Source organism: Eretmochelys imbricata, chromosome 9, assembly GCF_965152235.1.
Source record: "Eretmochelys imbricata isolate rEreImb1 chromosome 9, rEreImb1.hap1, whole genome shotgun sequence".
Taxonomy (NCBI): Eukaryota; Metazoa; Chordata; order Testudines; family Cheloniidae; genus Eretmochelys; species Eretmochelys imbricata.
Window position 1 is genome coordinate 97516744 of NC_135580.1, and position 23898 is coordinate 97540641.

At 41.7% G+C, this 23898-nt stretch overlaps 1 protein-coding gene across 3 annotated transcripts in view; it reads left to right on the forward strand.

The window, feature by feature from the left end:
- ARHGEF6 (Rac/Cdc42 guanine nucleotide exchange factor 6) overlaps window positions 1-21234 on the forward strand; it is a 63784-nt gene extending 42550 nt beyond the window's left edge. For 2 of the 3 annotated variants that reach the window (XM_077825842.1, XM_077825844.1), the window contains 12 exons: window positions 1010-1069; window positions 4364-4510; window positions 5351-5437; window positions 6413-6491; window positions 7667-7800; window positions 8903-9040; window positions 12879-12899; window positions 14050-14143; window positions 15426-15515; window positions 16882-16981; window positions 17697-17751; window positions 18639-21234. In XM_077825842.1, the coding sequence (XP_077681968.1) occupies window positions 1010-1069; window positions 4364-4510; window positions 5351-5437; window positions 6413-6491; window positions 7667-7800; window positions 8903-9040; window positions 12879-12899; window positions 14050-14143; window positions 15426-15515; window positions 16882-16981; window positions 17697-17751; window positions 18639-18779 (1146 nt within the window). In that variant the 3' untranslated portion in view covers window positions 18780-21234. The remainder of the gene's footprint in view (window positions 1-1009; window positions 1070-4363; window positions 4511-5350; window positions 5438-6412; window positions 6492-7666; window positions 7801-8902; window positions 9041-12878; window positions 12900-14049; window positions 14144-15425; window positions 15516-16881; window positions 16982-17696; window positions 17752-18638) is intronic. The other variant, XM_077825843.1, reaches the window with a different exon arrangement.
- The last annotated feature ends 2664 nt before the right edge of the window (window positions 21235-23898 follow it).

The following is a 23898-nucleotide window of genomic DNA, read 5'->3' on the forward strand; positions in this document are numbered from 1 at the left end:
GAGAGAAGAGCTGGAGGGTTGGTCAGACACAGGTCACCTATTTTTGTTGGTTTCTAGATTGTGAACATGGTGTGTGGATTTATATGTGCTGCACTTTGTATGAGTGTATAAATGTGATAGAAGTGGGAGTGGCTGTATCTTGTGAGCTTAATTTGTGCTGGGGCTTGCCAGGGCTGAGCCTCTGGGCTTGCTGCATCAGTTATGAAAGTAAAACAATTTTGCTTGAGCCCCTGGGACCTATTGAGTCCCAACACCTCTTTCGTTGCACGTTAAGCACTGTCCTTGGCCCATCTTCCCATGACTGGCCCAGCTATTATGTCCAGCGATTGGGCTCTGGATTATGGTTGTAAAGAGTGTATAATGTACAGGCCAAATTCTGCCCACAGATCTGTGTGAAATACTCCAGTTGAAGTTGATGGGCGTTGTGTGTGCCTGTTCAATATCAGAATGGCCACATGCATACAGTGATGGAGGCAGAAACTAAGGGCAGTGTCCTGCCCTGATCTCTGCCCCTCTAGCCTTCTGTTCTCTGTGCAAGTGCAGAGCTCCCAGTGATGTTAATGGGAATTCCATAGATGGGAGGTGAGCGGTGGATTTCATACGAAAGTCAAGATCTGCTTTGTGGACAAGAGAGCAGAACTTTGCCCTATACAATCTGGCACTGGGCTGTAGATTTCTTAAAAAGCAATGTTTGGTTGAGCTGAAATGGTATCTATCCTTGATCCCTTTTCTTTTGTTGAAGAGTTTTGCATCAGTGCATCACTTAGTTGCTTTAAATCACATCAGGCTGACAAAGGCAGCAGAAGAGTGAAGGGGGGTCCTTCACCGCATTGGGATGCGTAGTTCCCCTGGGCCATGATGCATCCTCCCTGTGCTGCACTGTAGCAACGCAGCTTCATATGGCCATACAGAATTTCCATGGCTTTTAAACCATGGCAGGAATGAGGGAAATCTCCATTTCCAAACGCTGTTGCTCTTCATAACTAACAAAGATTTCTTCCTTCGCTAGGAGGCACATCCGGATCATGAAGACGTTTTGAAAGCATTCACATCTTTCAAGTCCCTTGTGGTAGGTGGTGATTCTCAAAATAGAGCGCTCCTTCTCTGTGCTTTGTTTCACAAAGAGTGAGTCAAGCCTGACATTTGTCTCCTTGTGAAAAGGTCTTTTAGAATGGAAAAGACAGGTTACGGAGACACCTTATTTGAAATTTTGCCTGACTTTGCCATCTGGTAGCGTGTTCCAACACTTGCATTGTGATCTCTGTAGTGTAGTAACTTCACTAGATAAAGAACTTATTTTAAATGTGTGCCACATAAGGAAGCCATGTGTGGGTGGGGAGTTTTCTTTCATCTCTTTCCCCTTTACACCTTTGTCATTTTTGCTTCATGTAATTGTACAATTCCTTACTCATTAAAATGAGCTATGAAGGATTAACACAAGTATATGACTCAACTGCAATTTCTAATAAAGAGATGCATTCTGGGCCTGATCCAAAGCCCATTCATTTAATTGGGATTCTTTCCACTGGTATCCATGGCCTTGGGATCAGGTCCTTGTATATTATAAACATTTATAACACCATGTGAAATGGCAATAAGTAGAGAAGTTATTAGTTTACTGTCTCTTTGTGTCTTTACAAATAACAGTAAAGCAATCAGTAGCAATTCAATAGTGAACATATTTCAATGAATCATTCCAAATCACTTTAGAACCTTTCTGCAAATGAAAGGAGAAAGAAAACCTTCCACATGGTTGACTGTTTTACTGGGGAAGATTTAATGCTCAGTTATCAAGAAAGTTATGTTCTGTGTCTCTTAAGCTACTGAATACCTTTCACTATAACCACTACAGATGTGCTCCAGCTTCCTTCCTTAGCAGAGAAGATGCAAGTTTACAATGATTAGCAGTGCAGATGAAGAAAGGAGGGAGGAGAAATTTCATAGAAAACAGGAAACAGGGTGTTGTGTTACATTTACTTAGAAGCTCAACAATTTGCATTCATTATAGCAGATAATAGGGAAGTAATTCAGTTATATTAACTTCAAAATGGCTTTAAGCTTTAGAGATGCTCGTAATTTAAGGAGATTTGTACTTGAGCTATTCATGTACAGTATTAGGTCCTATTGTTAAACTGTCTGTGCATAAGGCTTCAATGGGATTTGCTGATGCTCAGCATATCTCAGGATTGGGCTCTTACTTATCACTGTAGTGTACTTACTATATGTCTGAGGTGAGGTGGTCAAAGAGTTAAATTTTGCCTTCAGATATGCCAGCATGACTCTCATGGAGTCAGGGATCAGTCAAGTGTATGCTTCCAAGCAGAGCGTGTGGGTTGCAGAAAGCTAACGAAAATGCTGTTTGTAGCCCTGTCATAGCAGCAGGGTGATAATACAGTGGTTTCAGTTTATAGGGATTACAGAAAACTTTTGTAGGTTTTATGTGGGTTTGCATCTCCTGAACTGCAGGTTCAGCCAATCAGGGTCACAGAAGACCCACCCTGTGACTTGTACCGCATGACTTTTGGCACAAAGTTTTGCAAACCAAAAAGGAAACCACTAAACGCTGGTTCTAAAAATGAGTGTCTCAAGGGGATAGCCAAAAGGGGCTTCTCCTTCAGTCACAGCGAAAGGGTCACAGCCCCTGAAGGATTTGTACAAAACTGGGTCAAATCCTGAGTTTGAAATGGAGTAAGAAATAAGAGCTTGGCCGGCGTGAGGACTGAGTAAAAATTGAGCCAAGGCTTGGCCTTGCAGGATTTTTCCTCCCAGGTCATCAGAACTTCACCCTATATCAGGTTCCATAATGAAATGCTTGCACAGCCCCACTGAGTAGCACATGTGCTTTAGGACAATATCCTTCAATCCTTTCTCAGTCAGCACCTCCAACGACTTCACTGGGAATTTTGCCTGTGTACGTACTGTATAAAGACTTCAGGAGTTAGGGCCTGATCCAAAGCCTATTGAAGTCAATAAGAGTTTCCCCATTAACTGCAGAGTGCTTCGGACCAGGCCCTTTGCCCTCAGAAGTGAGATTGTGTGTGTATAATCAGTACTCCTGAACCAAGATACAATTAATAAGACACAATTTATAATGACATTGTTAGGTTTTTTTAAAAGTAAATTTTTCTGAGCAGCTCTGGTATTTTCTTTTCCATTTGCATCTTGTATAATTATTCCCATATGGCAATTAAGGCAGCTGGAAAGAAGAGCAACACATGGAGCTCATTGGAGCTATATGGATTTAGACAGGCTGAGCGTTTGGCCCATTCTGTTGAATTATAACTAGATATTCTGGTTTTAGGTCAACTTAAATGGATTCCTTTTAAGTTATTCTATTCCTCTATGTACTCAAGATGTGCAAAATTCAGTTTTTGTTATGCAGTATTTAATAGGAAAATATTTGCTGATCTGGTTCATGCAGTTTTGCACCCCTTCCAATTTGACTTTATTTACAGTTTGGACAAAATTGCTGTTTTCTCATTAAAAACCTACAAAAATAGAAAGTTCACAATTCCTACTCTGTGGCCATGTTGGCTTAGAAAATGGGTACATTTTTCACTTAGATACAGGACTGGTTTGACAAAAGAAAATATACCTCAGTGCCCCTTTTTCTCTTTTTCTAATTTTCATTTTTAAAATATCTTCTGACTTTGTAATTCATCAAAATGTTGTTACTTTAACAAACTTAGTACAATAAAGCAAATTTCAGATTTCCTGCTTGCATGAACGCAATTGTATAAAGCTGAGTGATGCTGTTGATTTCTCATTGAGATAATTGGTGGTGGCCTGGTCTCTTCTGGTCTTCCTCTAAGGCCAGATTTTTGATACTTTTTATTAAGGGACAGTTACAATAAGCCAGAATCTTTAGCCAGGTTTATGTGATCCTAAATAAGTAATAAGTAATATACAAGGTAGAATGTTAGGGCCAGATTTTTAAAGGTATTTAGGCACCTAGTTGGATTTTCAAAAGCACCCACGCACCTAACACCCATTGAAATCAGGTTTCAGCATAGCAGCCGTGTTAGTCTGTATCCGCAAAAAGAAAAGGAGTACTTGTGGCACCTCAGACTAACAAATTTATTTGAGCATAAGCTTTCGTGAGCTACAGCTCACTTCATCGGATGCATGCATTTTAGATGTCTAGATGCCTTTGAAAATCCTAAATACCTTTAAAAATCTGGCCTGTAGAAAGACATTCTCCTTGTGAAGTGGTCACACTAATGACTGCATTTGGTGTTAGCCATCAGACTGACAGGAGTATTGCCAGAAAATCTCTTCTTGGTGGGCTAGAGAAGGTTTGATTCTGAAGTTTCCTGTTCTCATTTTAACAAAACTTTTTTTGTCTGTGATATCGGCTTTACAGTCACAGTGCCAGGAGCTGAGGAAGAGGAAACAACTTGAATTGCAGATCCTTTCAGAGACCATTCCAGGATGGGAAGGAGAGGATATCAAAACCATGGGCAATGTAATCTATATGTCACAGGTCGTGGTACAGTGTGGGGCAAGTGAGGTAAGGTGTTTAACATGGCAAAAGTCCTTCTCTCCCTCTCAATGTCAAAATGGAAAAAAAATGCTCAGGTTCAAAAATTTTCTTTATCCTGGCCGTGTTTGTAAAAGATGCTAAGTGCTCTGGCCCCAGGCCAACAAAGCACTTAAGCATCTGCTTACCTTTAAGTTCAGGATTCAGTGGGACTGCTCGTATTCTTAAAGTTAAGCATGTGCTTAAATGCATCCCTGGATCAGATCCTGAGTGCCCTCAGTACCATGCAGGCTCATGCGCTATCTGACTCACATTTATCTCTCAGACAAAAAGCTGTTTTCGTGTTGTCAAGCGAGCATGCTTCTGTCATCAATCTATATGCACTACTCCTGTTGCCGTTACCAGAAGTTCTGCGGGTAGAATCATGGCAGGTTTTGACCTTTATGTTTTAAATAAACAAGTGAGACATGGTAGCCTCTAATGCTCTCTCTCTATGTATTAATATATGTGTTATATATTCTATTACATATATATGTGTACGTGGGTGTGTATTATATATGAGTAATTTCTTACCACAGTAGCTCTTACTGGTTTTGATTGAGTATTTACCTATTAGAGCATTGGTACTTCTCATAGCCAGCCAAATTAATGCTTGGTAGGATACATGTATCAATGTTTATAGACTCTGAAGGGATATTAAGTAAAGAAAATAAAGTACATTTTAAATTAATAGGTCCAGTTCTGGTGCCCTTATGGTCATTGGGAACATTGCCATTGATTTCAGTTGCAACTGGATTGCGCCCATTATACTAATGTCTCTGAGCAAAATGTATGTGATGCATTATAAGATGGATGTATTTTTCACTTTAGGAAAAAGAAGAGAGGTATTTCATGTTGTTTTCCAATGTTCTGCTAATGTTGTCTGCAAGCCCTCGGATGACTGGGTTTATCTATCAGGTAGGCAAATTTGATTTGAAGTTGCAAGTATTTGCGCGTAAAGAAGGAAACCAAATGTCTGTAATCAGATTAAATTCCTCTGCTTTCTGAAATTTCTCTGTTGTGGTGCTAACACCCCACCGCCAGGAAACAGAGAACTCTAGTTTATCATACATAGCAGCATGGGGAGTCGTTAGATAGTTTCCACAAGCATGAGTGCCCTTAAATTAAAATATCTCACTTTCTTATACTCAGAGAGTTCTGAGCAATTACTCTGGTGCATGCACAATAAATGCTGACATGGCTTTACCATTCTGAACCCAAATAGAAACTTCAGACTGGGTGTTGGTGGCGTGTACCACCCCCATCTCAATAATGCCTGGTTAAAAGCTTTCATTATGACCTTTTTTTTTTAACCATAGGCTGATAATTTCCATTTTACATAATGCAATGCTCCAGGCAATGCATTTTTTGGGGGCTTACCACACTACTGAGTGGCGGAAGTCATTCTCTTTTGGCTTTAATCCCCACAGCCTACTGGAGGCATGAAATAATTCCCAAGAAAGGAACAGCCTTGTGCTGATTTATCACACTCAAGCACACATGTACAAGAGCAATCATGACGATAGTAAGGAGTCATGATGGGCATTCTTTGGCTTTGATTTGAGACTGACAGCTCAGTTGTGCAACATGACTTTTCCTAAGAGAGGCTTATGGAAGTTAGTGAAAATGACCCTCCTTTGTAAAGCTTTTGAAATCTATGGAAGAGCTAGGTACTATAATTTATTATAATTCAGTTAGCATGGGAGTTCTTTTAATAGACTTGACCTTGTGTTTGGCCTGCTAAGGACAGGGAAATCTAGATCCACAAACTGAAGGGCAATCTTTTCTGGTTTCCTGAAGCCTTCAGTGATTTCTGGTGGTGACTCCTGAGAAAGGCAAATTGGCTAAAAATGATAGATGTAGAGTCTGAATCATTCTCAATTCTTTTTGTAGGGAAAGCTGCCGTTAACCGGAATGACGCTGACAAAATTAGAAGGAACCGAAGGGACCGAGCATGCTTTTGAAATCACAGGTCACTACACTTGTTGCATTTCCTGACCAGTGGGAGCAGCAGCTACTGTATAAGTAGTTCCCATCTGCTACTACATGAGATGCTTTACACTTTCACTGCTACGATATGCTAATCTGTTCTTGTTCTTATGCTACTATGACATCTGAGTTCTTTGTGTCCAGCTCCCTTGATGACCAAGAAGGGGGTCTGCTTCTGATCCATTTGTGTGCAGTTTAACCTGCCATGACTGTGCTCAGGCTGCTTCAGACTCCATTATGGGTTACCAGTAGCTTGTATGCTGAGGAAAGAGGGGAGTTTAAGGTACAGCCAAGGTCTGCTTAAATTGGTACAGTCCTCTGAAAATGTTGGGAACCACTTCCATAATCTACTAACAGTTGATTCACAAGCCACTACTTCTGTGCATTGAGTCAGAGTATCATCAGAGCTAGAAATGGAAAAAGATCTGGATCATCCAGTCCATCCCTGACCAGTGCAGCATTGTTTCCTGATTTATATTTCCTAATTTCTTGTCCATTCTAGTTATAAATGTCTTATGCTTTGGGGTCCCTTGACAGATCATTCTACAGCCCTAAACATTTCACGGCTAGGATGCTTTTCCTAATACTCAGTCTAAATTTCCCTTTCATAATTTCATCCCATGACTCCTAGCTAGACCAACCTTGTATCATGCTCAGTACTTTGGCTGCATCATTAGCATTTGAACCCTGTAAATATTTGTAGACTTTTATCATGGCCCCCATTAGTTACTGCTTAATGAAGCTACACTTAGCTTTTAATAATTCCTCACACGTTTATCCCTCCAGTACCCTGGTCATTTCTGCTGATCTTCTCTGAACTCCCTCCAGTTTGTCAATATCTTTCCGGCAATGAGGTGCCCTGAATTGAGCACACTATTCCAGATATAGTCATACCAGAGTCACAGAGGGCTTGATCCCCAAAGCCCACTGACGCTAGAAGAAAAGCTCCCATTGACTTAATTGGGCTTTTGAACAGGCTCATATAAAGGGACTTGTACCTTCCTCCTCTGGGATGCGAAGCTTTTTTTTTTTTTTTTTCCAGCCATATCGCATTGCAAACACAGGAGGTGCTTCTTGTCAGAATGAGTTGGGCTGAATTTCTCTCTTTGGTGGATTGATGCCATTTTATAAGGAATGTAATTTAATCCTCTAATGCAGGGAACATGATAGAACGAATCACAGTGTCCTGTAACAGCAACCAGGATTTGCACGAATGGCTCGACCATTTGCAAAGGCTAACCAAAGGGACGTGCAGCACAATATCAAAAACACAGTCCTGGAGTGCTCATTCTGTAAGTATGTTGTACCATTCCAGTCCTTTCTGAACTTATTGGATCTCAATATTGACACTAGGCTTTCTTCTTACCTAATGTGACAAAAACAGATGGGTTTGTATCTAGCTAGTTTCACAGAATCATAGAAATGTCCGGCTGGAAGGGATCTCGAGAAGTCATCAAGACCAGCCCCCTCTGCTGTGGCAGGACCAAGTAAACCTAGATCATCCCTGACAGATGTTTGTCCAATTTGTTTTTAAAGCTTCCACAGTCTCCCTTGGAAACCTATTCCAAAGCTTAACTAGCTTTGTAGTTAGAAAGTTTTTCCTAATATCTAACCTAAATCTCCCTTGCTGCAGATGAAGCCCATTGCTTCTTGTCCTATCTTCAGTGGACATGGAGAACAATTGATCACCATCCTCTTTATAACAGCCCTTAAGTATTGGAAGACTGTTATCAGGTCCCCCATCAGTCTTCTTTTCTCAAGACTAAGTGGTTTTCTAAACCTTTCATCGTTTTCATTGCTCTCCTCTGAACTCTTTCCCGTTTGTCCACATTTTTCCTAAATGGTGGTGCTCAGAATTGGACCCAGTACTTCAGCTGAGGCCTCACCAGTGCCAAGCAGAGCGGGACAGTTACCTCCTGTGACTTACATACAACACTCCTGTTAATACACCCCAGAATCATATTGGCTTTTTTTGCAGCTGCATCACATTGGCCACTCCTGCTCAGTTTGTGGTCCACTATAACCCCCAGATCCCTTTTGGCAGTACTATCGCCTAGATAGCTACTCCACATTCTGAGGTGGTGCATTTGATTTTTCCTTCCTAAGTGAAGTACTTTGCACTTGTCATCATTGAATTTCATCTTGTTGATTTCAGACCAGTTTATAGAGCTACAGGATTTTTCACATTGAGGTCATGGTTCTGAGCCCTCATCATGCCTGTGACTGTTGAGTTCACACCTAACACTGTAGCTAGCTATTCAGGTCATTATTCTAATGTCCCTTGCTATCTTTGTGGTAAGCCATGACCTTACAGTAGTTCAGATGGAGAAAGGTCTTTTTTCCCCCCTCTCATATATTGTATGCGAAGGCAAACAGCTTTCACCATCTCATCAGGTATTTTCTCAGACTTTTAGTTCAACTGGACAGCTTCGCGGACCACTGGAACCACCCAAAATCCTTAAACCCTGGACCTTAAGTTGTCTCCGACCCGCTCCTCCACTCAGACCATCAGCAGCTCTAGGTTACAAAGAGGTAATCTTGGATACATGCAGGGTATTGTGCCTTTCATAGAAATCTTTAACGTTTGTGCACAGAGTTGTTTTGCATGATGATAGTAGAAAGGAGTAGGTTTAATGACCTTTAACGAAGATAGGTGTTAAAGGACTGCACAAAATAAAGCAATGATCCTGCAAACACTTAGCATGTATGTCCCACCAAGTCAATGGAACAAAGTTTCGTGCTTCAAGTATATACATATTTGCAGGATTGAAGAGTTTATATTTTCCACTGATTCCAGTCCTGCAGTCTTTAGGCAAAGACTCCATTTGAGAGTTTTATGTACATGAGGACTTCAGAACTGGGCTCAACACAGAAAATTGTGGGAAGGAAACCACTATTAATTTTTATTATATTTCTCCACCCTGTATTTTTGGTGCTAGATCACAGATCCCTTGTTAGTATTATCCCCCTTGGGAAACTCAGTTTCCAGGGCTTAGGTGACACACGGGAAGTCGGTGGGGAAGCCCATAATAGAACCCGGATCTGATTCTTAGTCCCCTGTTTTAACCACAAGACTATCCTTCCCTCCCTTAAAATAAACTGAGTAATTGTTTAATGTTCCCGGTAGCAGTAGATGACTAAACAGCTGAATCACCAATCATCCTGGTTACAACGAAGGTGTGAACATTACTGTCTCATGGTCCTAGACGCATCCTAGGCTTGTGTCAGCCACCCTTCTGTTATAACAGCTCATTCTCAGGGCCTGCAATACTCTGAAACCTGATGGGCAGGGGGGGTCTGTGGGCTGCAGGAGTGAATTATTTAGGAGGAGGGTTGAGACATCACGGTGGCAGTTGAGATGATTTTTTTAATTAAGAAAAATCAGAAATTTTATTTTGGAAACTAAATTGGGTTTTAAGATCCCTTAATCTTTCCATGCTCTGAGTCCCTAATGTTGACTAAGCAGTTTCATATATAACAAACTGTTGCCCATTTACTACATTTTAATCTAAGGATGAATCACTGCTTTGCAATAAGAAATGAATTTTCTTTTAAAATAGGCCAAAAATGTCTAGGTTGACCAATATAACTATTGACACCACAGCCCTTTGAATCCCATTCACAAGTTATGACTGGGTAATTGCAACACAGCACATTAGACTATATGTCTAGAAAACAGCTTAAGCTTTCTTTAGAAGAGAATTTATTAATGGTGATTCCATAACAACTGTTGTGTGATAAGAGAATGACCATGTGACTGGTGCGTGAAGCCTACAGTACTGTGAAAAACTCTCTGCTGAGCATGGGGCAGGCTGTGATGATCCCACACACAAAGTGGATGTCCACAATGCCCTGTGTGCTAAGGAGCAACGTTCTGGTGGCAGCCCCCAGCCCTCACCCACACAAACCTTAATATGACAATGTGTAAGTGAAGCTAGTGTTCATGGAAAGATTCCAGGTTGTCAATTAAAAGCCACTTATTTAACGTCTACGGATCAGGCACAGCATGTGTAGCTGATGTGTCTCTCACTGCCCTATCAGCGTGCCTCGCATGCATTTTGGCAGGGTTGGATCTAGGAATGAGCCATTCAGCTCAGGCCCACCCTACTGACGTTGCTGGCAGGGTGCTCGTAAGCGCCAATTGTGAAGAGGGTTCTTGGGAAGTGGACCTCATCTGCTAGGATCTGTATGTGGCCCCTCCTCTGCACCATTTTATAGCTTAAAAATAAAAAACCTTTTCAGAATCATTTGCGTTTTGCAAATCAGAACCCCAATTCCAAGTAGAACCAGACCCGACACGACTCATCTGGAATGTACACTAATTGATTGGCCCACTCTGAGCAGGAAGGAAAAAAGTAAATTTTAAACACATTAGGCAACATTCTGATCTTGGTGTTACACCTGGGTAAATTCAGATGAACTCCAACTGGAGCTATGTTCATGCACTAGAATCCAGAATTCGGCCCTGTTTTTAAAGGCATAACATTTCTGTTCACACACTAAGTGGCTCAAAGGGCTCCAACACAACACATATGATTCTTAATTCACACCTCCCACAATTACCTGGTGGACAGTAATGGCTTTGAACGAGACCTTTTAAAATTTAGGCTGAACCTCATGGATACAACCATGAAATGGGGATGAGAAATCAGACCAGGTCAGGTTCCTGTTATGAGACATATGAAAATGATTTTAAAAATCCATTTCTGTAAAGAGAATTTAGAGCTTCAATTGAAAGAAATTCATTATTGTCTGGGGGGAAGGCGCAGAGTTTGATGGAAAGATACGAGATTTTTAGACATCCACTGAGATTTCAATTGGTTTCTTGTTCGTAGGGCGGAATTTCACATATTCATGTGCTCTTTCTCGTAGCTAGCTGCATTCAGGAAACCCCAGAAGCCTGCTTACGCACTGTGTATCAGTGTTGCCATTTCCATTTAAACTGGGTCATTTTTCCTGTTCTGTTTCTAGTCATAATTTGAAATTACAGAGCAGGTGCCCATCAGTAAATTCTCATGTACGGATTTGGGGTAATGGGGTGTGACACACATTTCCTAGTTTGAAAAATTACCTGCCTTGTATGACTTGCAAGGTTTCTTTTTACAGCAGCACATTTCTGTGCAAACAGCAACTTCTGTTGGGTCAGAGGGCACCACGTGAGTGCACTTAGAGGACGAATCTTGCCTCAAAACCCATGTCATATATGGTCTCTGGGTCTTTCCCAGAGACCCCACAAAAACATTTGTAGTAAGAGCTGCTTCTAGGAGCAAATCTAGCCCTCAGTACTTTGGCCATGAAACTTGTTTAACTGCTGGGGAACACCTGACTGCAGGTTATCAGGCCACGGAGCTACTCTGCTAATCCAGCCTAAGGACTGTAATAGTTTCTGTGGCCTTTGCAACCCACACTAGGGAAGACTAGAGGTTCAGTCATCCCTGTCCACTCCACACTGTCCTCAGAGCAAATGGATACCACAGAAACCTATGCTGCAGGCCCGTACTGGATGCAGCATGTGTGGACACCTCCCTGCAAAATCTTCTGGCATCTTTCTGTCCTCTTCTGCAACAGATCCACAGTGGTTTCACTGTGTTGAGAGCCCAGTGTGTCTGCTGAGGAGAGGGCAGGATTTGGGCCATATTGACGATGATTATAGGGGAAAAACTATTTCTCGTGAAGTAGAAGGAAAATTCTGGTGTATTTCAATGCCTCGCACTGTAGCAGTCGCCCATTTAGGGGGATGTTGATCAGGAGAAAAAATAATTTCACTAGGAAAGGGTCCCATTCTACTTGAGAAAACACAGTTCACAGCACGCCAGCGGGTGTTGTCACCCTTACACCAAATGTTCCCTCACCCCTGCTGACTTGAAGAAATGGTTACTGTTCTTGAAACAAATCTGAGCATAGAGCAAAACCCCTGAGCCTGATCCTACAGCTTCTCCACAAGTCTGGGTGAGAGTTGTGCATGCAGAGCAGCGGCAGAATCAGTGCCTTAGCTTGCATATTGAGGTTGGATTTTTCGTGATTTATTGCATTTCTAAGATGTATGGTTATAAATAGGCAAGATTTACTGACATCCTACTACTACTCATTGAAGCATGATTACTTTTTTTCCTGTATTAGGAGTATATTAATGCCTGCTTGTCATGTATTTCATATTTAATTAATTTTTCAACATTCATAATTTTGCATGAAACCATGCTCTTTTTGGTTCTTTTGCACGTTGATATTGAGGATGTGACTATCCTTGTAGCACATTAATTGCAACACTAACATTTAAATGTTGTTTTAGAACTATTGATTAAATGGACTTGGTCAATAAAATCATCGACCACTCACACTCATCTTCTCTTTCTTTACATATTCATTTTAGAGGATGTCTTATATCTTAAAGGTAAGGGTAGATACATCTCTTTGGCTTATTGTAACATAGAATGCTTGTGCCGTGACATTTATTAAGCAGATCTTTCCTCTCCCGTTTGCTTTTTCCTAATTGTGCCTGCTTTTAATAATTTACAACACGATTCAATTCTGATTGGTAAATACATTTTGAACAGGCTCACCAAAAATATTTAGAACTGTGACACAAAGGCTGCATTGCATGAAAAACATGACACCCCTGTTATTTATTTAGTTACTAGATCTTTTACCCTTGATATTTATATTACACATAACCTGTCATATACAAATGCTTTCAAAATCAATAAGAATGATTATGGCTCAACAAAAGAACTAAACACTTGTTTCTTATCTTTACAATCTTATCAGACACTAACTCTGTGTGTATATGCCTATATTTCATATATATGTGTGTGGGAAGGTGTTTATAATTTTACACACACAGATATAGTGTGTGTGTATATATATATAAACAAACAATGTATCATTTATGATATGTTCTGTGTTATAAATAAAAATGTAGTCTAGGAATTAACATGTATCCAATTCTATAGGGAATTTTATAACTGACCACAGAAAAGTTGATCATACTGATATTTCTAGTGAATTTATGTGAGTCACTTACCAAAAGATTATATTTCATCTGATTGTGTTTTATTCCCCTGTCATTTGCCTGAGACACATGCACAGTTCCCGTTGCTTTTACTGGGATTTGTGCACACAGACCTAGTGCAGGGATAGCCCTAAGTGCTGTGAAGTTTCCTTAACTTTATAACTGCTTACAAAGGAATTTAGTGCATAATGCAATGAACCACATTCAGTCTGAATTGTTTTGCTATTTTAAGTATCAGAGGGGTAGCCGTGTTAGTCTGGATCTGTAAAAGCGGCAAAGAGTCCTGTGGCACCTTACAGACTAACAGACATATTGGAGCATAAGCTTTCATGGATGAATACCCACCTTGTCAGATGCATGAGCATAAGCTTTCGTGGGTGAATATGTTAGATGCATCTGACAAAGTGGGTATTCACCCACGAAAGCTTATGCTCCAATACGTCTGTTAGTCTATAAGGTGCCACTCTTTGCCGCTTTTGCTATTTTAGCTATCTTTGGCTCTTGTTTAGAAGGAAAGTCTGTTTCTCTATAGGATACCAGCAAGAGTCCAAAGACCATGAAGAAGTTTCTTCCTAAAAGGAAAACAGAGAGAAAAGCATCTGATGAGGAGTTTGTTATTAGAAAAAGTAAGTGTTTCCTTTTCTGTAGGGGAGTTCTGTTTGCAACGTAATTTACATGAGATTTTAAATGAAAACAGAGCCATTTGTTCAATGCATCATATGTTGCACATAAATAACTAAAGGTACTTTGTTTCTGAGATTTTTTGAAAGCCTTCATCATACTCATAAGCTTCCCACTATGCCATGCACAGCTACCATCTATCTTAGTTTTGAGAGACCCTTGTGGGAATGCTTAGGATTTATATCACTCTTACCATTGATTTAAGCATCACAAAATCACGATGAGGTAGGTAGGGAAGTTATTATCCTCACCATACAGATAGAGAAACAGGGACCGAAAGGATAATCTTCAAAGCAGTTAATGGTTTAAATTGAATTTCAATCTATGAACCATCACAATAGCTGTGCTCTTCTAGGACAATGCAGATCACAAAGCCCAAGAAAGAAGCCTGTGAGAGCTGGGGGCAAAACATTCTTTGTCAAGGAGGTCTGGCTATGAAACTAACTCTCAGAGGAGATCAGGCCAGTCCACCGTCTGCCCATCTTTAAGGAACACTGCAAAACCTATCTCTTCAAAAAAGCTTTCCAACATAAGAATAATATTCCCAATGCAGGCGTCTCCTTGTACTGCTAAACCCCTGCCAACAAAAAAGAAATTGATAAAATCTAACTCCCCTTCTTGCCCACCAATTTTTTTTTTTTAATCCCGTTATGGGAGACCTGCTGGAGACTCCATGAAGTCTACTTGGGACATAACTTGATTTTCACATGGAAGTGGATCAGATACTGTGGTGAAGAGTGGCAGTACAAAACCCTAAAATAGATAAATGACTTGCCCACAGAGTGAGAGAGTGACAGAGCCAGGATTAGAAACCAGGACTTCCTGAGTCCTAGTTCTTAGTTGTACCTCTCTCAACGATCCTAGCAGTGGGGTTTTAAGCCTGCAACTTCTTAACAAATGCACTTATTTCCCCTGCAAGTCCCTCATACCGTGGGTAGTAGCTACCTGATTCTTCACAGCACTTGCTATCCAGGACCCCGTCCTTCCTTTAGTCAGACCTCAGCCAAAGGTAGGCGCCACTCCACTTAATTGGCCTTCATGTGAAATGCAAAGCTCTCCATCCCTGTGAATTGAGAGTATCACCTCTGCCCCTCTCCTAGAGACAGTACCATTTGTCATACAAGCAAGGCTGTCTCTCCTTGTAAGTGAGTTTGTTGCAGGAGTTTGAGAGAGAGAAAATGAAGCCAAAATATATTGCTTTTAGCCAATATTTGCAATGTTTTGCAGGTACTGCTGCACTAGAAGAGGATGCCCAGATTCTGAAAGTTATTGAGGCCTATTGCACTGGTGCAGGTTTTCAGCAAACTCTCAGTTCAGGTAGACACACAAATATATTACATAATTCACAAGGTATCTGAAATGATGATCACCTCTTAGGAAAAAAACAGTGTTGCAACATACGGCAATCAAGCTTGTGCAAAGAAACCGTGGTGTTTGAATCATCAAGATAAGAACATTTCATACATTTAGTGGTTTATTTGCTATTGTTTTTCTTCTGTCACAGAGGATGAACAAGTAGGAGGTAAGATGGCAGATGCTCTGGGTTGTAGTACACAGCTACTTCACTAGCACTTGGTAGGAATTAAACAAACTTAGTTTGTGCCTGTGGCTGTGAGTAAGAGAAACTGATGCTAATCTCAGGGTGGTAGGTAGCTTTTGAAAGGAAGCTTGAATATTATCTCTTGATCAGCCGCGTGTTTAAGAACAAGCTGCTTCATGAGAACCTGAGTATCTAACATTTTCTGAAACTCTGGAACTACGGCTATTTATCAGTGCTGTTGAGAGATCAGATTCAACTGGTGAACTATCTGATGAGGAAACATTTTTAAATTGGGATCCATGAAACATGTATCTCCTAATGGTTCCTACCCTAAACAAATACTTTAATTTATAAGCAATCAGATAATTTTAGATTCAGCGAGTGCCTCCAACAACTTGCCATTTGCTGCTTTAGCCCCAGTTAACTTAAGCACATACTTACGTCCATCCTTGCTAAAGTCCCATTGAAGTCAATAGGATTTAAACACATGCTTATATATTAAAACGTGTGATTTAGTGCTTTGCTGAATTAGGCCATTGCCCATTTTGTACCTTCTTTCCGTATTCCTGATGCTTAGATTGAGAATGGCTACAGCTATCATGGGGAATCACTCAAAAAACAAGTTTTTAAGGGTGCTGACTCCATGTGGGTATTTAACATACTGCAGTGTAGGCATTGTGGGGATCTAGAGGAGTCACTTCTGCTCTCGTTGTTAGCAGGCTTGACGTGTCTGGCTCTGCACATACTGTTGAAAGTTTTACTCCTGGATGCACAATGTTTGCGCAGAAACTAGTGTGTTATCAAGGCTTAAATGGCAAGTTAGCTCAAAGGAAGAATGTTGATCATGGCATTTGAAGAAACCATCTAAGGCAGGGGACATGTGTACACAACAGGGACCCCATCCTGACCAGAGCTTCTGGGTGCTACTGTCATATAAATACTAATGAATGAATGCTAGCAGCAAACACAAGGACTTAGACTTACTCTGAAGGGACCCAATTCCACCTCCAGCCGTTTTCCAATGAACTATCCTAATATCGACTAGGGTGAGCCAGTTCACAGTTAGGCTTGTTATTTCTAAATGGTGTCAGCTGTTGTGGAAGGTTTCAGTTTTTCTTTTTGTTTGGCAACTCTTGTTTATAGGCTCTCGTAAAGACTCCATACCCCAGGTCCTACTGCCCGAGGAAGAGAAAATCATCATAGAGGAAACAAGAAGCAATGGTCAGACTGTCACGGAGGAAAAGTGCGTGAGGCTAGTCAGCTGCTTAGAGGCTTCCCTATTTGTGTGTTTATGCTTTAAACTTTATGATAAATTCCAGTGGATTTTGGATGATACCTTAAAAACCAAGGCCATGTCTTCTCTGTGTAGTGTTATTGGAAGGATATAGGTACTCAGGTCAGAATATAGCCAGTGCATCCTTTACATTCACTGGGAGTTTCAGGTGGCGAGGAGTACAAGATTCATTCCAATTTGTATTTAGCTCCTTTTCTTTTTAAAATTGGAGGCCAGATCCTCAGCTGGTGTAAATCAGCATAATTCCATTGGAGGTTATTTATTTGTAAAACCATTACTGCTCCTGCCGAGCCCCGACAGATTCATTCTTGTGGCCATCCATCCATATTCCATGCATACCATTTGATGTAAATGCCTTGTATGTTTTGTTGTTGAGACCTAGATAAACACATGTTCTGGTAACTGTTTTGATGGCTGTGACATTTTAAATGCTCCTCTGCTGAGACTCCAGAACAAGGTCTTATGGATGGACCCTCAGCACTGAGGTGCTGGCACATACTTAACTCAAGAAATGTTAATAGCCCTGCTGAAATAAGCAGCCTAAGATAAAATACAAACTGCCAGCACCTCCCACAACTAACTCTTTATTTGTATGCAAACCTCATTCTGATGTTGATTTACTGCACCTCAGCTCTCTTATCTTAATTTTCTGCTTATTTTCTAGAAGTCTGGTAGACACGGTTTATGCACTGAAAGATCAGGTCAAAGAATTAAAGCAGGTAATTAGAGCATTTCTGCATGTGCTGTCAGTAAGGAGCAGTGATTAAACAGGTGACCTTGCTCTACCAACATTCTATCAATTAGCCGATCTTTGTTTGAGGACTGAGATGGCTTCAAAATTATGGGTCTAATCCTGCAGCTGCCTGACAGGCACACTTCCTATTGACGTCAGCAGGAGTTCTATGTGCCAAGTGGCTGCAGGATCCGTGGGGCTCTATACTTTGTGTCAGTATATGAAGAGTACAGAGCAGGGTTTAGCCTCTGGCAGCCATATATTGGTTTTTTAATTGTCCTGTGTCCTTTAATCTCTATGGACCTCATTGTTCCTTTTATAGGATTATGATAAACAGATGTAAAAATTAATCCCCGTTGGGGTAGGAGAGGGAAGTACCCTACTTCCCCTCCTCTGCACCCCAGTTCTGGATCTTCTTGACATCACTCCACTACCAGAGGGCCTTGAAGTTGTGGTCCTGGAATGGGATTCCTGCAGGCGGATGCTTATGCCCATGTGAAGTCCCAGTAACTTCAATGTGGATCTGTACAGCAGCAGGATCTGGCTGAGCAGGATCAGGCCCTTAGTGTATTCCAAATCACAAGTGACCCGGTCTGTGACTCTTTGGAAACCAGCACTAAATTTTGTCAAATGTCCCTGCTTTGGGTGTGTTTGGGTTTTGGGGGGCTTTTCCCCCCACCACTTTTCAGTGACGATTAAGGCCATGCTACAGCACAACACTTAAGCACATGCTTATGTCTATTACTATTCAGCAAAGCACTTAGGCATGCACTTAACATTAACCGCATATTTAAATGCTTTGCTCTTTTGGGCCTATGAGGTTTTTGAACTTTGATAAGAATAAATATAGTGGGTTTTTTCTTCACCCCACAGGAGAGTAAAAAAATGAAACAATGTTTGGAAGAAGAGCTGAAATCAAGAAAAGATTTAGAGAAGTTAGTCAGAAGGCTATTGAAGCAAACTGATGAATGTGCCAGGGATGAGACTGGGCGCAAGTCCTCGGTTTTAGCTTGAATTCTGGATGAAGCTGCTGGCAGTTGCGTGTGACCTCAGGCGTTCTTGGGAAGCAGAACTGGATGCTTTGCTTCTTCTTGCTCCTTATTTTATTTTGTTGTGGTGGGGTTTTTTTGTTACAAAAAAAAAGTGGTAGTGAAAAATAGTCTGTTTCTATTCCATAAGGATATAACACATACCACAAACGAGTAGATAGTCAACAGCTAAAATGGTCAGCAAGGGGTCTACGATTCACAATTCATCTGCAGCAACTAATACCTCATTGTACCTGCTACTGGAAGCAAATAAGTCTGCAAATGACTGCCACTCAGAAGAGGGATTTGACAGTGGTTTCCTATAAAGGAAATGTAAGCACTTTTTATGCTTTCCTTTTTATTCTTTTTAATGTGCCCGGTACTTAATTTATTGAATGGAAGTGTTATTGAGCTGGAGTCAAGTAAAAACCAAAAAGCAACTAGCACTTGTTTTCTGAAAATCAAGAATGGAAGTTTTCCCCTCCAAATATTCCTCCCCACCACCCTTAGTTGTCTGTAGTGAGCTAGTGCCCTGCAATAGTGTGGTTCCCATGTGGCCTTTATACAGATGAAAATGTGCAATTAACATTTTAAGACATTTTTAATTTAACTCCTTGGAGCAGTAGGAACTTCTTTTGTCATTAGCACATCAGGAAGTCACATTGGCTGAAACTGCCTCTTAGCAGCTAATGGTTAACACAACAGTTAACTTCTCTTTTGCCCAAAGGCCTGTTTCTAATGCATGACCTCTAATACTTATGTCCTGTTACATTTTCACGTTCTAAATGTCCATGTACTGAATAAGCTTTATATTTTCCCAGTCCTTTTACCTTGCCATATGTGCTCCCCTCTTTATGGAATGCACACTTGGCTTGACAAGGGGTTGCTAGGTTCCCCCCCCACACACTTAAAACATTTGCGGTTCCTTCACCTTGGTTATGAAAAAAGACAATGACAACTAATTACTCCGTCCACCCCAAAGGGGCTTTATAATAGGAAAAAATGTTCTGTTGCAATAGGAAAAATATTTACATTTATGCTTTGACAAGAGCTGCAATGATCAATCTCCCTCCTGTATAAGAATTTATACACTTTTTACAAATTGCTGGCAGAAATACTAGCACCAGTACATACAGTGTGTGTATATATAGACGGCGTATTGCGTTTCCATCTGGCTCTGGGTTCCCCTTGTTTTGTTATTGTTGCCTTTTTTCCCTTGCTAGCAATACATCGTTAATTTTAGCAGAAGGTCTGGAGTATTCTAACTGTTAAGAATGAATATCAAGGGGCAGTGTGTCCCAAAGAGATATAGACACATATCATAGCTCATTGCTCTTTAAGTTCTTCATGAAGGAAATATTACAGGGAATAATTATAACCCTCATATTGCAATTAAAGTTCAACCTGAGTGTGGCAAATTGCATTTGGGAATGAAAAGCAATTAGGCTGAAAAGCTGGATTCTAAAAACGGTGGAGTATTTTAAAATGGGTTTTCATTTTATTGTGAGTTTGTTTGGGGTGATCTTGTTTGTTTGGTTTTTTTTTTAAAAATCTTGGGCCTTGTTTGCTCTGGCCAGCATTCACCATCCCTGTCCTTACTTCTCGATGGTAGGCGGTCCCTAAAGTGACCGGCTCTCTGACTCCTCGCACTTCAGCAGTAAGTGTGTGAAGCTGAACTGTACTAAGCTGACCACTGGTCCTGGCAATCTGTCCATGCCTCATTGCATGGGCACTGGGTTTTAACATCCATTCGCTTATGAAGGGTAGAAGTGTGAAATGTTGGTGTGTGGCTGGGTGTCATGAAGCTGGTTCTCCCACTTCCCGAGTAACATCCCTGTGCTGCTCCTGTCAGAGTAACTTCACTGAGTTTTGGGGAGCCAGGGTAGAAGAGGCAGTAATCTACACCATGCTCCGGCAGCAGCTTGGCTGTGTCTGCTGTCTCGCTGGCATTGCACATATGCACACACCCAAGCGACATTTGGCTCATGAACTGTAATCAATAAGTGAACTCAACCCGACTGTGACTTATAGTCCTGGGCAAAAGGTATAAATATATCCATCTAGTTCAGAGTTTATTTGAACCCATGCTGTGTACATATGCATGTTTATAGGATTTTTAATGTGCTGGAGGATGTGCTATACGTTTTTGGAACAGACGCATGTACTGAGCGTAACAAGCCAAAAATAAAATTAAATAAATAAATAAAGGAAAGGAAGCCATGTCAAACTGATAGCAGTGTTGCCATAGTTACTTTGTTTACAGTACTTTGTAAATAGGTTCTGGTTAGTCTGTCTTAAGATGGATGCTCCGTGTCAGCTGCCTTCCACTTGATCTTTTGTCATGTAGATTTATTTACTTATGCAAGTTCAATTTTTCTAATGTTTTTATTTTGAACTATTTTTAAGTGACATTTTCAACAAATAAAGAAGGATAAAAATTGCTTCTTTGCTACATCTGTTGATTTCTGTGTCCAGTTCCCCTCTTCCCCGAGACTGGTATCCGCAAAATACAGCACCTGTTCGGTTAGCCTTTCAGTGTCTGTGTCACAGGATAGCTGGTTTCTGTGGACAGACTGAGCCCAGTACCACTGCACTGGAGCAGGGTAGCCCAATCCAGCTAATTGAAGAGGGCTGAGCTATACCTGGGCCTATTAAGTGCAGCTAGTAGTCAGCTGGTGGGATAGGACTGAGACAGGTTGAGCCCAAGTCAGCAGAGGTCACACTGGAGTGGAGCTGACAGCTGTGGTGGGTCCCTTGAGCAAAGGGGCAACTCCACAACCTCAAGACGGGAGTGGAGCTGGAGGAGACAAGGTGCTGCCAGGAGCTGGAGAGCCAGAGACCCCTAGGAGGGGTGACTTAGCAGCCTGGGGACCAGGTATTAGCTTAAGACTGTGTTCTCTTCATTTGTTAACCTTTGTTATAAAAGAATAAACCTCCTGGACTGGGCCTGGGCATGGAAGTGCATGCTTGGCGACAGGGCAGCATTCTCCCCTCCTCCCCCCCGACAGTCTGGCATTTGGCCCAAAGGCCATACCAAGAACGAGTTGCCAATGTAAGGCTAGAGTTTGCAGGCTCAGGGTCCTAACTTATCTAGGATACAGGCTGTTGGCAGGCTCTGGCATCAGTGGATTTTACTGAAAATCCTGCCGCGGTGAAATCTGGAGGTGTTCAAAATACTGCCCACAGTCAACCAGATTTATATGGAACAGGGGAGTTTTGTAAGGATTGCTGGCTGATTCTCTGTTACATCCTCTGCAGCACTGGGAGGGGTGGTGGGGAGCTGGCCGCTGTTGAGGAGCTGGCCGCTCCCTGAGTCTCTGCCTGACTCCAGCCATGGGTTAGAACAGCCTGCTCAAACGTATGTCAGCTGGCGATGGTCCCACCCTCCTCCTGTCATGCCCCCTGTGCTGGGACTATAGGGATGTGGGTGGAAAGAACTGGCTGAGCAGGTGCATGTTCACTGGGCACTCCTCCATCCTGAGGGAAATCCCAGCAAGCAGAGGAGCTGAGTCTCTGCTCCATTTGGATGAGGATATGCTCCTTCACATGCCAGCTTACAGTACTCACCCCTGGTCCCTCTCACTGGCTTCGGGCAGTGTAAGGATGTCCTGCATGGACATCTATCTAGGTAAGTTACTTACATGGCCCCACTACTGTAGTATCTGAGGGTCTCATTATCTTTTAATTTGTTTATCGTCACAACCCTCCGTGAGGCAGAGCAATCCTATTAGCCCCATTGTACAGAAGAGGAACAGAGAGGCTAAGTGACTTGCCCAAGGTCACACACGAAGGCAGTGGCAGAGCAGGGACTTGTACCCAGGTTTCTCAAATCCCAAATTACTCAACTGTAGCACAGATCTGCTGTAATTTACCTGCACAAGCCCTTGCAACATTTATCACTAACCCGTCACCCTCTGAAAAATTAGAAAAGCCCTTCTAGCTAGGACACGTGAAGACAGTAGTGAAGCTTTGGGTCTCAAAACCTTGCCTGTGCCCCATATTCATTCTTGTAAAGATTTTCTAATTAGGGTATTTTACAGAGAAGTATCTGTTCTTTCTACTGCATCAGTCACTTGCCTGTTATACGTACAGTATGTTACTTTCTGTCCAGGTGGAGTTTATTGCTTCTCTGATGATTGGGAGTTGCAATGGGATTTCTGTCAGTCTCCCACTTGGACAAAACCTCTAGTACATGCCCATGTTTCTACTACATTTGTAATAGCACATTGTGATATTTATTAATTAATTCAACCATCCTAGAGGAACTAGTGCTCCCCATAAGTGGTTTATTGGTGTAAATTCAGGCCTAAAGTCAGTGGGGAGAGCGGGTGTGAGGGTAGTTGTGGAAGGGAACAAGTTTTTGTTCTTGTGTGACAGTCAGCCTCCAGACACCCTACCGGTGATGCTTTCATGGGGCATCCAGAACAGTAAGTCACCTTGTTACCCTTCTGCCGCAGCAAGAGAGAGATTTGCTGCTGCTAAACTTCATCAGCTCCATGTCACTCCAGACTGTTAGCTAGCCTAACAAACTCCTCAGGACTCTGCTAGTCCTTGCCTTGCCTTGCAGGTAACTGTTGGTGCCCCTAATTCCTGAACCCCGCTGGAAGAGCGTTCCCCTGCAGTATCCAGGCCCTCTTGCTGGACACGCAGAAATTACTAAGCCTGCTATCTCCAAAGAGACAGAACGCACACCAGCCCGCTGGCTCACCAGGGGATGCACACATCCCTTTTATATAACCGCACTGAGATGAGTTCATAATAAAACTAGTTTATTAATAAAGAACAGAGAGTTAAGTGATACCAAGCAGAGATAATAGAAACAGAAAATGATTACAAATAAAACAAAAGTATAACATGCTTCTAGGGGACTCCTAGCAGGCTCGACGCTTTGTCTACAGTTTCTCTTCAGCATCACCAACCCACGTAGCGGGGAGAACCCACCGTTCGGAGATACAAAGAGGGCCTACCTCTTTGTTCCCTCAGTGATGGATGCCAAAATGGCTTTTTTTCTTCTCCTTATGTTTCCCAAAACTCATTTTTGTACCCAGAGACAGGATGACTCTCACCCCACCCCCGCGGTTCTTCTCTTCTTCTTGACTCCTGTG